Source organism: Nannospalax galili, unplaced genomic scaffold, assembly GCF_000622305.1.
Source record: "Nannospalax galili isolate Female #2095 unplaced genomic scaffold, S.galili_v1.0 scaffold227, whole genome shotgun sequence".
Classification (NCBI taxonomy): domain Eukaryota; kingdom Metazoa; phylum Chordata; class Mammalia; order Rodentia; family Spalacidae; genus Nannospalax; species Nannospalax galili.
Genome location: NW_008360303.1, coordinates 7671611 through 7686906, shown reverse-complemented (window position 1 = coordinate 7686906; position 15296 = coordinate 7671611). Strand labels below are relative to the sequence as shown.

The 15296-nt window shown below is 42.1% G+C and overlaps 1 protein-coding gene across 1 annotated transcript in view; it reads left to right on the top strand.

Annotated features, from left to right (window-relative positions):
* The first annotated feature begins 3570 nt into the window (after positions 1-3570).
* The window catches only part of LOC103726699 (protein PRRC2C-like), a 66094-nt gene continuing 54368 nt past the window's right edge, over positions 3571-15296 (top strand). The window contains 1 exon segment of the mRNA XM_008824308.1: positions 3571-3864. Coding sequence (XP_008822530.1) covers positions 3571-3864 — 294 coding nt within the window.

The following is a 15296-nucleotide window of genomic DNA, read 5'->3' as shown; positions in this document are numbered from 1 at the left end:
TAAAAAGTTATAACAAAGAGCCTGGCATGCCTTTAATTCCAGCATTCGAGAGGCAGAGGCAAGTGGATCTCTGTGAGATCAAGGTCAGCCTGGTCTACATAGTGAGTTCCAGGTCAGCTGTGGCTATAGGGAGACCCTGTCTCAAAAAACAAAAAATATATTAAAAAAAATAAAGTTATATATGAGGCTAGAGAGATGGCTCAGTTGTTAAGATCACTGGCTGCTCTTGAGAGGACCAAGGATTGATTCCCAGTACTCACATGGTGGCTAACAACAGCTGAAACCCCAGTTCCAGGGGATTCAACTCCCTCTTCTGGTCTTCATGGGTTTGCATGCACGTGGTACATTTGCATACATGCAGGCAAAACACTCATGCACATAAAATTAAAACAAATTTTAAAATTTTAAGTTATATCTAACACAAATTCAGTTGAAAGCTCCTATTCCTACTGTATTAGTCTCTGCTAAAACTGGTATCAGATTAGTTCATAGGAACTAGTTCATAACTTCATAGGAAATAAGTCTTGAAAGTCATCAAAATTGGCTAGGCTTTTACTTGTTATATTCAGATATTTTCACTTTATCAGCAGACATACTGTGTCCACACAAACCTGTAGTTTGTAACTCCTTGTAAGCTAGACTTTCTTAGGAAAAGAAATTCTAACTACAGTCTTGCACACCAAAATAAATACAAATTGTATGAGTTACATTTTCATCAGAAAAGTAAATCCAAGAGGAGGTTAAGTTTTCAATAGGAGATTGTTGCAAAGATTTGACCACATGTAATCAAAGGAACTAGAAAAATAAGTTTGCTTTCTGCTGATATTTTCATCACTGTTGCTGGGCTGAGGGCAGTAAGTAGAACATTCAAGGAGGAAAGATATTTGTGAAGGACAGCAATGACCTGTGTTGGCATCCTACAGCCTCCCATCCTCTGACTTCATTAATGGCAGTAACCTACAGAAGGAGAAAATGCACTTCATCCAGGAATAGAAACCATAAGAAGACTGGTGGGAACGAGTGATGTCCTGTTGCCCATGCCGAGATGAGATGGCAGATCCAATGCCATTCGAGTGACCTGCCCAGTCATCTAAATACAAAAATAATGTGACTGCTGCTTATGTTCCATCTTCCAAATTATGTGCAAATGTCTCTTGTGACCCACAACCAACACAAAGCTGTTTTGTGAAGAAAGTTCTGGGAAATGTTGTCCAGCTGAAATAAGTTGACACTACAATACATGCACAGAACTTTTCCTTGAGAAGAGTTAATTTTTTCTTAAAGCCACATCTAAGACAAATCTTGATTTATTTAGTTAAATTGTCATATCAATTCCTATCTAGTAGCCAGATAACTAAGGAAATGGGCTTCCATTCATGCACAGCTGAATGAGTACCTTGTTTTGTACCTCATGAAAATATCTGGTAGAGAATTGAGGAAAATGGAAAATGGATGGGAAGGCCTCATACAATTCTAAGAAAACACAAAACTCTTCAATAATATCAATAATCACCTGAAACCTTCCTATGCAATAATACTCAAGATGTAAGTGTTTTATCTAGAACTTCAGGAGATCAATGCTGGGGGTCTAGGCTTTCAAAAAACAATTCAGCCATTGTCTCTGTGCGACTAGGTAAGCGCATTACTTTCTGAAGCTGAAATCTGAAGGTATACCCCTTGATTATACATGACTTGGCATAGAATGGCAGCCATGAGCAAATGATCTTAGAGGCCTTAGAAGCTCTTTAAGGAGAAAATCATCAGTAGGGTTTCATTTAGGGACAGAACTCTAACCGCCCAGGAATGTTTCTCTTGTCATTACAATGCATTCTTTCACATTCAACTCTCTCCAAACACTCCACACAATTGATGGGCCAAATTGCAACTCTCAATTGATTAATAAAAAACAGCTTAATTTTTATAAAAATGTTAATCCAAGCACAACTTTAATGTAATTTTGGCATAAAATTAAGTGCTAGCTATAGTCTTCTGAGTATTTAATTAAATTCTGAGTTTGCCAAATTCTATTAAATTCCATGTTTGATGCCAGTAAAAAAAAAAAGTAGACTGTCAGCCATTTACAAATATGTGGCTATTTAAAGTAATGAGACATCATAATAATCTTTTATTTCAGTGGATGGGAGACCACTGAGAAGCCAAAGAAAAATTCTGTTAAATTTCATCACATACATTGAAATATCTACGTGTCTGTGAATTATCATGATTTCATTAGTTGATGGCATAGCTGCCTTTTGTGTACTCTGAGTTGAAGCATTTATAATTTTCAGCTTAAAAGATAATTTTTGTTGCTTTGGAATCTGATCAAGCTATTTAATTTGCTGTGGTGATCCGAATGTAAAATGCCCCCCATTTGGCTCAAATGTTTGAACACTTGGTTCCCAGTTAACGTGCTGTTTGGGTGGTTATGGAACTTTCAGAATGTGAAGTCTTACTGGAGAAAGTATGGCATAGGGGAGGGGGTGCTTTGACTGTTTATAGCCTTGACCCATTACAGTTCATTCCCTCTGCTTCCTGCATATAAAGATTCAATCCTCAGCTTCCTGGTCCTGTCACCATGCTTGCCTGCTGCAGTGTCTCTGCCACCATTATGGCTCTAGCCCTCTGGAACATTAAACCAAAATAAATTTCCTTCCTTAAGTTGCTTCTTGTCATGGTATTTTACCACAGCAACAGAAAAGTAACCAATATACTTCCTAGTTTTAGAATATAAGTATAGGAATCGATGCTCAATGTAGGAGGCTAAATAAATCAATGATTTTTTGTTCTGTTTCTGGTAGAAAAAGAATCCTGAAAAAAAAATATAATAAATCCTCAAAAAGGGTATGAAGACTGTAAAAGTAATTGCATATATGTGTAAAAATGCTATGATACAACTCATTTATTTGAGCAATACTAATACAAAAGAACAAATACAAATCATTGCATAACACAAGCAAGTACATGTGAGCAGACTGCCAAACACCAGTATGCTGATCATGAAACTACAAAGCATTGCTTTATTTTTGCCAGTCTTCTGTGCAAAAAGTGCATGCATGCATGTCAAAAACAGAGCAGTCTTCCAGGCAAAATCATATTAAAAAGGAAACATGTCATATGAATAATGCTAGACGTGTTCAAAATTCATGCCCAAAAAGCATTAAAAGTTTTGAGACAGACAATAATAAAAACCTGAAACAGCCGGGCATGGTGGCGCACTTTATTTTTGCCAGTCTTCTGTGCAAAAAGTGCATGCATGCATGTCAAAAACAGAGCAGTCTTCCAGGCAAAATCATATTAAAAAGGAAACATGTCATATGAATAATGCTAGACGTGTTCAAAATTCATGCCCAAAAAGCATTAAAAGTTTTGAGACAGACAATAATAAAAACCTGAAACAGCCGGGCATGGTGGCGCACGCCATATAAATTTAAGCAAAGAGGATTTTTGACATATACTAAATACTTGAATTAAGTATGGAACCTTCATTTAAAGATGTAGATATATCATAAAAATCAGTTTTGAAAGCAATGTCAGCCACAGAGTGCAGACTGGGCAATCTGGTCAGGCAACATGTCGCACCTGCAGAAGCAACTTCTGCATAAGATGATGGAGAAGCCAAACCTCAAGCTGCAGCAGCGGAACCTCAAGCTACAGGCAGAAGCATCAGATGTGAGGTTGCCACAGCCTCAAAGTGGAGATGTGCCTGAAGAAACAACTAAAGTTGGAAAAGTTAAAAAAAAAAAAAAAAAAAACCTGAAACAAATGGGCACCCAACCCCAAAGACAGTCATCTGAAAGAAAAGCCCAGGAAAATGATGCTGTGGAAGGTTCAGCTCCAAGAAGATCTAAGGCTTATGTGCTGCAGGTAATCCTGTGGATTTATTTTTCCAGCTGCAGTCTCCTTTGGGGAACTGGAACACAAAACTCCTCATAAACTGCCCAGATCTAAGCAGTCTTTCTGCTTATCTCAGCGGACAAGCATCTCTCCCAACAGGACTTGCCTTTGACACACTTGACAGGACATGGCATGCTCATGTTGATTTAAATCACAGCTCGTATTCTAGACAGAGGGAGTGAAATTCATATGGAGTTAAGTGCCACTAGACTACATGATGCTTTTATGACTCCATTTTGCTCTTGGAACTGACACAGTGCTACCTGCTGCCCTTGGCTTTGATCGGGTGCTCAATTCTGTGGAGTTCATTTCAGATCCCCTGGGGATATTGGAAGTCTCCAAACACTGTCACTTCTTCCCAACAGAGGCTTTTACTGTATTCTTGCCCACTCCCTTCTGCCCCAGGGACAAAATTCATTGCCAAGTTCCCTCCCTGACACTCCTTCTGACCTCTGCTGCCAGAATACCTCATAGAACCTTTTCTATGGGTTTTTGGAAAAATAAAAACAAAAATACAGGGAGCCATGCCACAAACCTCCCCTGAAGCCAGGAAGGCCAGAGCTCCCTGTTTAAATGGAATAGAGGAAAGAGAAAATATGCACAGCAAAAATTCTGAATTGTACCCACAACACAGTAGACACTGTGCAGGAACCTGCTCCCATTTGCTTTTTAGGATCATCACTTTGGTTGTAGAGTGGAAACTAGGGAGGAACAAAAACAAGTATGAGGAGGTCAGTGAGCTTGTCATTCAGTGACCCGGGCAAGAGCAGACGCTTGGCAAGTGCCTCAGATGGGCAGAGGCAATGGGGATGAAGAAATAGAAAATATGCTCCAAAGGGAAAATCCAAAAGTAGGATTATGACTGGTTAGTGTCTGCCCCAAGCCATCCCCCTACCCCCGCCATCAGAAAGCATCATTTTTTTTTTTTTTTGGCTAAATAAAAACAAATCCAGGAGTAATAAGGAGAGAATTTATTCTGTGTATTGCAGTAAGGAAAGGAAAGGAGAAGAGTCTATTGCAACCAGAGGATGGGAACTTACACAGTAAGGAGTGCTATGAGTTTAAGACCTACAGGAATCTCAAGAGAAGGGGTTATTTTATAGTGTCATTAATGAGGCTGGAAGAAGCAGACATGGGGAAGTAGGATGGGTAGCGTGATTACACAGAAGACCAGAGAATATTTTAGCCTGAGGCTTGCTTATTCTCAAAGGGGGTAGAATGTGGGACAAAATGAGGCAGAGTTCATGGGCCTTGGAGAAAGAGAGAAGGCAAGGACCATGGTACAGTTAACAAACATTTTGATCCCCTTGATTGGTGGAGACAAAAGCTCAGCTAATTACATACGAAAAAAAATGAGAATTTGGAGACTGTATGTCTGGACTTCCCATAGGTAAATAAGGAAAGCACTTATGAAACTTAGTTCTAAGTCACAGGAAAAAAAGATCATTTTTGCATCAAGTGTGGTACAAAATACAGAATGGAAGGATTTCTCAACCTTCACTGTTTCCAGGATCAGTTGAAATTCAGCATCATCAATATCTTTATCATGTTTCATCCTGCCATATCTAAACACTGAGGGACAGGGACAAGGGTAAACACCCAGCTGAAATAGTAGGCCCAGGTCATAGGACATTGGGAGAAACCACCAACAACTAACAGTCTACTGACTGGCTCATGGAATGTCTCTCCTGACATCCTTTTTTATAAATCTTTTTTTTTAATTGAATTTTTTGTGTATTTCATACAGAGCATCTCAAACAATCTTAATCATCTTTATACCCCCGTCCCCACTGTCACCCTCCCATAGTTCTCCCCCTCTCCCCCATTAGAGCCCATATACTCTGTCATCCCTGTTTAAGGCCCATGGTGTTGTCAGTGTTCCCAGCCGTTCCCCACTGCAAGTCTATCCACTGAGTCTAGTCAGCCTATCTAGAGTCCTTTATTTTAGGAAGATCAGCTCTAGGCCTAAGTGATACATCTACAATGCAACCTCTACACCTAAGACTCATGGAACATAGAACAGGAATAAAGAAGACACTAATGAATCTCTCAGTTCTCAATAATGAAGCTCCCTCATGCAGCAGAGGGTGAGGAACACAAAATGTCACAAATGGCCAAAGTGTAGAGGCCAAGAGTCTGCTGAGTGATGGTCATTGGACAGGACCCCATTATTATCTCTCTCCCCACCTTAACTTTGAAGGAACTAGGGCACAAAGCTGGTAAGGGCAAAGGTAGGGATGGAACCACTCTCACCCCAGACCTCATCCCTCCTTTTCATTGTTTTTAATATTTTATTATTATTTTTATTTTATGTGTACAAGTGTATTGCCTGCATGTATGTGAGTGCACCTGTGTCATGCAATGCTGCGGAGGTCAGAAGAAGGCTTCGGGTTCCTCTGGAACTGGAGTTAAGGATGGCTTGTAGCCACCATGTGCGTGCTAGGAATCAAGCCCGGGTCCTCTGTAAGAGCAGTCAGTGCTCTTGTTACTGCTGAGCCATCTCTCCATCCCATGGACCCCATTATTAAACTTCACCCTCTCAAGGCTCAGGGACCATCACAGAAGAGGGGGGTGGAAAGATTGTAAGAGCCAGGGAAGAGATGCATGACCACATGGAAACAGAGTCCTACAAACTCCTGGGAACCTGACATCCTTTTTAAAATGCACATATTCTTGGAAAACCATTAAGCTAAAAATCATGGGTAGTCTTTCATTGAAACTTCAGAATGGGAAGAAACTAATGTTTATAAAAATCACTTTGAGCCTAAGCCCATTAATGTTGTTCATTCATTTACTTTTTCTGGCAAACATATATAATGGTCCTTTATCAAGTGCCAAGTGCCCTCTAGACTGAAAGAATTCAGCCATGCAAGCAAACTAAAAGCTCTAACCTCTCAGAGCCTTCAGCCTAATGGGAGAGTCCATGAAACAAGTGTATAAACATATAAGTTATATAATCACTTTTCAGAATGAGGGTAATGAATAAAATTAAATTAGGCTAAAAAGTGATGGATGGATGAATGACCCCTATTTTATAGGAAAGGCCCAAAAGACCACCCCAAGGAGCCATGTGAACAGAGAGGTGACTAGTGGGAAAGAGGAAACCATACAAAGACAGAAGGAAGATTTTCCAAGCAAAATAAAAGGCTCTGGGGCAGCAATGGGTTCAGCAGTTTGAGGAATTCAGGGAAGACCAGTGTGGGCTCGTGCGGAGGAAAATAGGGATGTGAAGGGGGGAAAGCAATAGAACAAGAGCCAACTGTCCTTCCTTCCTCTCTCTCTTCTTTTCTTTCATTTTTTTCTTTCCTTCCTTTCTCTCATCCTTTCCTTAGTTCTACTTTCTTTTGCTGCCTTTTTTCTCTATTTTCACTGTCTTTCTTTTAACCCTCACAATTACCTATTTTACTTGGGGTAGATAACATGAGATTCAGAGGGCTTAGTGGACTAAGGCCACACAGACAATAAGGAACTACAATCTGATTGCAGACCAGTATGACCACCTATTAGAAGGAACACCAAAAATGTAGGTGAGCACATTTGTAGAGCACATTGTTGAGTGATTCTGTTGACCTTATCCTTGCCTAAAATTGGTTGGCCTTTGTCTTGGAATTCTTGGGTAATCAACATGCATTGTAATTTGACTAACTTGGGCTCTATTTATTTCAAACTCTAAGGTATTTTTAAGGAGCAAGACATAATAGTGAAACTAGCTACTAAACCCTCATTGCTTCTGGCTCCATGGGCTGTCCGGAGGCACAGCAGTTAGATGAATAGCTCCCCCTCCTGTCTTCAACATCCTTCCTGTCTAGGTTTCCAAACTTCTAAAAGCAAAATGACAGTTCTATAATCAATTATGGCAAGGTCAAGTAAAGTTATATTGTGTGAGTTTTCTATTTTGTTTTGTTTTGTTTGTCTTTTTGAGACAGAGTCTCCCTGTAGCCCCAGATGGGCTGGAACTCACTGTGTACACCAGGCTGGCCTGGAACTCACAGAGATCTATCTGCCTGCCTCTCAAGGGCTGGGATTAAAGGTGTGTGCTACCATGCCTGGCTTAAATTGTGTGAGATTTAAGCAAACCAAAATGTGGGTGCTGGAAAGATGGCTCAGCAGTTAAGAGCACTGGCTGCTCTTCCAGAAGACCCAGGTTTGGTTCCCAGCATCTACATGGCAGATAACAACCATCTATAACTGCAGTTCTAGATGATCTAATGCCCTCTTCTGACCTCTGTGGACATTGAACACATGTGGTATACTTATATACATGCAGGCAATAAACTCATACACATAAAATAAAAGTAATAAATAAAATATTTTTTAAAATATTAAAAGATGTATACTTTCCCAAAGAGAACTCATAAAGACTGAATACCCCAAGTTCGGTTTTGCTATCCTAACTCTAAATTAAGATTCCTTGATACTGACCTCAATCCAATCAACCTCCTCATAAGAAAATGTAGATGAGATTTTTTTGTTTTTAGTAACCACTGATCCAATCTTGGTTCCCACTCTTCACTCTGTTTGGTATAATCCTGACATGAGCCTTCTTTTTTTTTCCCCCTTTTATTGCTATGTGGCCTTGGGCAAGTTCCTGCCTGTGTTTATCCAGGTTTGCCTTCTAAGCTTCCTGCAGATGTCATCCCTGTATTAAATGAGTGGGATTCTAAAAAGCTCAACACCCATGAGGGTAAATAGACGTGAGCTGGAAGAGCCACCAAATCGCAATGAAGTCAGATCCCAGCACACATGCAGAGAGTGAGAAGGAAGCAATGGCAATGTTAGGCAGGTCCAGCAAGGCCATGGGACATCTTCAAACCAAAAGCCTCTGCCAGAGGAGTCCAGGGTCTCCCAGAAGAGGGGCTGCACCAAGAATTGAAGCCTGGGTACAAACAAGCATAGAGCAGGATACAGAGCAGAGCTGAAGTCAGGTACAGTTCTGAATAGCATATTCCTATGGCTCCCACACCAAACCCCTTTAGAACCCAGATGCCTCATTGCTAAAATGGGGGATATGTAACAGCAAAAGCTCATGTCATGGAAACACCAAGATTTTACATTGTCTGATACAGATAATCTTTATATAATTGTCATCAGTTTCAAATTTAAATAATGTTGTAAAAGAACAGATATGCTTCTAATCACAAAAGAATTTTGGTCTTTTACTCACTTGAGTTAATTCTAAGATCTGTTGTTATTATATGATTGACAAGATGCACTCAGTCTTCTTTAACATGTAGTAAAGATAACTTCATCACAAAAATAAGCATTGTAGACTCAAAGTTAAGTCTCTTGTAGCTAGAGTAGGTGATTCTCATGAGGAGTTTCTTATAAAATAAAGCACCCTGTTTTTATGTTGACAAGATCCAAGGTGAATATAGATTTGGTAAAAGTGGTTTTTACCCCTTTGGCTCTTCTGTCTATACATTCAAAATCTTGAAGCTATCTGACTGATGAATATTCTCCAGTATTTTTTCTTTTGCTTTGGATTTTAGTTTTCTATCATATATTTATTACTTAAAATAGGAGTTCAGGTTATTCTGTATTCTTAAAAAATGGTATCAACAATCAAAATGTTTTTAACAACTCTTAAGATTCCCACTGTTTAATTTTGTACCCTCTGGGTTGAAATTAAACTTAATCAAGACTTAAAGATATCATGAGTCTATAGCAATTTATCTCCAACTTACTAGGACAATTGAAGTGGTGCATGTAAAGTACTTGGATCATGCAGGGGGTTCGAGCCTGTGACCCTCGCACAAGGATGACTGAGGATGAGTAAGCACGCCGTTCACCAGCCCTGGCTGCCCCCAGCACCAGGAACAATCAGATGCAACGGGGAATCTAGCCAAGCAGGAACTCATTTATTGCAGCAGGGCAGGGTGCTTATAATTCCCCCACCCCTCATAGTTCTCCAATCAGCTTAAAGGTCAATGCATGCATGCAGGCAGGAGCCCATGAAAGCTTATGGAGGCATCCAATCCAACGATCTTCAAAACAAGTCAGGCAGCACCCCAGTAACTTCCTCTCGGCTCCATCTTGGCAAGGCAGGGCCTTTAGGGACCCACATCTCCCCCTTTTATTTTTATTTTATAAGGCTGGACTGACTTTATTTCACGGGTTACCCATCTCATAGACGTCTCCCTGAGGAGAGATGGCTATCTCCTTCCTCTAATCTTATGCATTTTTGCCTGTCTTAGGTTGTGTCACCTCTGACCAAGCCTTGCCCATCATTGGACCATGCACCTGGCCATGTGCATGTCCTGTCTTAGGAGTGCTTGTCATGGGACATCTTACCCATCCTTGGCTAAAAATGCCAGCCTGTGATAGTCTTAGTCTCTGCCTAACTCGGTTAGCCAAGCATGGACAACCAGAGGGGGTATATTCCTGGGGGAGTCCATAATCATGAGGAGGTGGGCCATGGCAGTTCCAAGGGTCCTCTGTTGCTGAATTATCTGGTAAAGATACTTAAAGATAAGCATTATCAAGAGAAATAAAGCAAACATAATGATTCCTGCCACAAGCCCACTAGGGTCAAAAACCTCCTCATGTGTTCCAATCAGCCAGTTGTTCCTTGCCTCTGTGAGAAAGATATTAAAGGGCAAAGAGGCTGACTGGTAATGAAGCCAAGAAACTGGGTCCTTCACCTCAGATGGATATAAATAAAGATAGGAATTTTTTCTCATGAACTGTTGTCCATGGACCATCATGCTAGTCAGTTGGATCCTGGCCTACCCACTTAAGGTTTTTCTCAGCCGCCCATATGGGGTTTGAATCTCCTGTAGGGTAGACACAGCCAAAGCCTTGACCCATGGTTAACAATGGATCTGGGCCTCTCCATTGTCCTGTAATGGGGTCCTTCCACCAGCACCAGGAACAATCAGATGCAACGGGGAATCTAGCCAAGCAGGAACTCGTTTATTGCAGCAGGGCAGGGTGCTTATAATTCCCCCAGCCCTCATAGTTCTCCAATCAGCTTAAAGGTCAGTGCATGCATGCAGGCAGGAGCCCATGAAAGCTTATGGAGGCATCCAATCCAACGATCTTCAAAACAAGTCAGGCAGCGCCCCAGTAACATACCTCAGGTCTCTGCTCCTGTCGTCCCCAATGCTTCTGAAACTGGGATTCCAACTAATTTTTTTGAAAATTAAGAACATTAATAGTGAATAAGGCCATACCCAACTGTTGGTGGGGGCTTATTCCCCCTTTTTGATTTGTAATTGAAGTTTTAGGTTTTGATGGTTGCAAAGCACTGGAGAAAATGAGACTGAGCATGTTTAGACTTCTCTCCTGTATGAGTGGTAGCTCAACAGGCACATGAGAATGTGTCAATGGACACAAAAATATACTTAAGCTTTCCAAAAGGAGCATAGGGTGTGACATCCGTTTGCCACAAGGAGTTGGGCTTGAGTCCCCTGGGGTTTACCCCTGGCTGTTGCAGAGGCGGTACCTGCTGCCTCTGCATTGCCTTGGGATAAAAGCCCAGGCAATCCTTGGTGCCCCCTAAGATGCTGTAAGAAGATAGGGGCTTCTCTCTCCTTAAGGAGCATATGAGTCTAAATCATCAAGGGAGTAATGGGGTGCCCATCCAGCTGGATATGAGAACCTAATAGCCCTAGAAGAAGATTAACTACATACAGACTGTCAGAAAACAAATTCATGGGCTCACTTACCTTTGTTAATGCTAAAGCAATGGCCATGAGTTCCTTGAATTGAGCTGAGCCATCACAAGTATGGACATATCTTTTTGGTTTCTCAACTGCCCCTGGGTATAGTACCACTGCAGCTCCAAATCTGCTCCCATCAGTGAAAACATTATAGGCTTTCACTAAGGGCTCCCTGACAAAGAGCTGGGGAGCATCCCAACAGAGGGCGTGAAAGGAGGTCACCCATTTATGAGGGCCATAATGACAGTCCAGATTTCCCTTCCAAGGCTATGGCTACTCGGTTATTATTTCTGCAGAGCCATTCAAAATCCCTAAGCCGATAGAGGATAACAATTTTAAGAGGGTCTATGCCATAATGTCTCAGAGCTACATCACGTCCTTTCTCAATCAGGTCAGCCAGTTGATCCATGGGTGTACAAACCTGCGGTACACCTCCCAGAGAGGCATGCACCCATTAAAGGGGCTTCCCGTCCTGCAAAGGAAAGATGTCATCAGGGTCTCACCAGAGAGTACCCATAACTCAAGATCTTTACTAGGCCTGTACCGGGAAAGTTGGGCTCAGTCCAGGGCATCCTGGAGTTCATGTAAGATGTCCAGGTGTTGAGGAGCCAGGTGAATTAGTTCTGAAGGCTGTTTCAGTTGCTAGTAGGCAACAAGCGAGCAGGCCCCAAAAGGGTCTTCACATAGCTTTGGCAGAATGCTGGGCTATTGGCCATACCTTGGGGTAAACATCCATTCATACCTCTCATCAGGCGTTTTAAAGTTGGTGGAAGGCACAGAGAAAGCAAATTTTTCACAATCTTGGGGTTGTAAAGGGATAGAAAAAAAATTTTAATGTATATTACTATAAGAAACAAATCTGAGGGAATAGCAGGGATCCAAGGCAGTCCCCTTTAGGGTGTACCCACTAGGGTCATCCTAGCATTGACCTTGTGCAAGTCTTGCAACATTCTCCATTTGCCAGAGGATTTCTTAATAAAACAGGTGTGTTCCATGGACTTATAGAAGGCCGGATATGGCCCAACCATAGCTGTTTCCATACAATTTCCTTCAAGGCCTGCAACTTTGTCTCAGACAATGGCCACTGCTCCACCCATACCTGCGACCCAGGGGACCACCAGATAGCTGGAACCTGAGGGGCAGTGGCCCCTAGAATTGGGGGTGAACCTGATGCTCTTTCTTTGGGTTCCCCCATGCAATTGATATGGCGAGACAATCCCTGAGTTGCTGACTCGGGAAGCCTATCAGACTCTTCAAGGTCCAAAAGGTCATCATTAAGGCCTTCTTATCAGTGGTTATGCAGGCCTGTGTGTCCCCCAAAATATCTTGTCCTATGAGGTCGGTGGATAATCCTGCTACCACCAGGGGTCGCACCTCCCCTTTAGCTCCATCTGCCTGAGAATGGGGACAGTTTTCATGGGTCCCAGGAGGCCCTGAAGCTGGCCAGGGCATGCCCAAGGTGCCACTTGTTACTTTGGCCGCTTTTGGTTTCACTTCTGTTGCATTTTCTGCATTCTTCCTCAAACTCTTCCCATGATTCCCATGCCAGGGTTTCTGAAGGCTTGTCAGGAGGTGGCACCAAGGGCTTAGGGCTCTCAGGCCAAAAGCATGCCTTTAAGGGTGAGATAGTAGATCAATCCCCAATTGAACCTCCCTTTGTCGAGCTAGACGTTCCACACATTCCCATGTATCCCCAGTAAAAACATTAGCCCCAAGTAGCCAGGGAGCCAAATGGATGGCCTCTGCCCAAACCTTTTGAGCTGCCGGATCTGACAGATCCAACCCCCTACTTTTAAGCATATCTCTCAGCGCCTTAAGTGCTGGGTCCTCAGGCTTATTAATCACGTTACCCATCTTTTCAGGTATCGCTTACTCCCGACTCTCGATTGGCTCCAATCCTTTTCCTTTCACCTACCTTTGAGCACCACACTGGGTGCCAGTTGCAGGGGGTTCGAGCCTGCGACCCCTGTACAAGGATGACTGGGGATGAATAAGCACGCCGTTCACCAGCCCCTGCCACCCCCAGCACTGGGAACAATCAGACACAAAGGGGAGTCTAGTCAAGCAGGAACTCGTTTATTGCAGCAGGGCAGGGTGCTTATAATTCCCCCACCCCTCATAGTTCTCCTATCAGCTTAAAGGTCAATGCATGCATGCAGGCAGGAGCCCATGAAAGCTTATGGAGGCATCCAATCCAATGATCTTCAAAACAAGTCAGGCCACGCCCCAGTAACTTCTTCTCGGCTCCATCTTGGCAAGGTGGGGCCTTTAGGTCCCCACAAGATCAGAGCCTGGCACAGAATAGACATTCAATTAATAATGGCTATTATTGAGATAGTTGGGCAGGTAGGTATTCATGAAGTAACCAAGGAAGGAAACTGCAGCTGTATCTTGGAAGCTGAGGCTTGTGAGGGTTAATCTACTTTTGTGGTTAAATACACCTGAGGTTGCAATTAGGTTGTTTGTGCTAGAACAGAAACTAAGACACCAGAGTACTATCCCAATCACCACACATGTCCACTAATAAACCATCTGTGTCCTCAAAACATCCCAGCATCATTAGCATATCATTTGCATTGTTTTGACACCTCTCTTCATGAGCTCTTTTAAAGCATCATGAAAAAGGATATCCTAAAAGGGAGGTCTGGCCCACCATGATTAAAACATCTTACAAATACAGCAACCCTGAGATCTCAGTGGCTGTCACTTTTTATTAACCAGCTCTTGACTTTGCAGTGAACTTTCCCTGTATCTAGTAAGTAGAGCTGACATTTTATGCTCTCCTCTGTGTCTGCTGTTGAATTTGTTCCTCGGCTGACCAAGAACCTCTGGAACTCCTAAGTCCAGTGACACCATGATGTTTTGTTTTGTTTTTTCCCTTATGCATTCATCATCCGTTCACTTATGCTGTTTATCTTCCTGAATCTTAGGCTCCTTTTCTGCAGGTCTGAATCTCACATAAGGCCAGCACAACTGGTACCACTTATGTGAAATCCTCATCATCTCTCTCCCAAAGCATTTTAATAAATTCTTTTGCTCTTGTTTTCTTCCTCTATGTTTAAATTTTATATCTTATACATTTTACTGAACAGTAAGTGATTTGAAAGGAGGGTCTCTGTCTTACTGATCTATGTAATAGGGCACCTTCTTGGCCATAGGTATACCATGTTAAAGTTTAGGCTGACTCTAGTCTCTGAATTTATCAGGTAGTTGGCCCAGGGTATGGGAACACATGTCAGCTGGACCTTGGTTGTCTTGAGAACAGGTCCGACTGTCCCAGCATGCACATGATAACTGCAGATTTATGGCTTCTATAGGTTATGCTTGGCTTGCTTCTGCAAAATAATAATTGTTACTTAATAGAATAGAAATTGTTAAGGGGGCTCTCTACCTGTAAGCTTGGGAACTTCAACTTTTCACCCCTAGTTATAGTTTTTCTGTATAAAAGTTTACCCTAAAAATGGCTCAGTGCTACATACTTGGGTTCTTGACACCCTTGTGTAGTATCCCTGGCCAGTAATGACTTTCATTTGGCAAAACTTTGAGTGGTCTTCTCTGGTGAAGCACCTCATAACATTTAGCTGACTGGTACTTGAAAGAAGTCCTGTGAATGTTTCTTTATTTATGAGTAAACATCGTGGAAACTAATGGCAAGCAGGGCCAGTAGAGCAAAGTAAAGAGCACTGCAAAGTTCAGTGATGGCTTAGGAAGGAGAAAAATTCTGACTTTAGGAAACTTCAT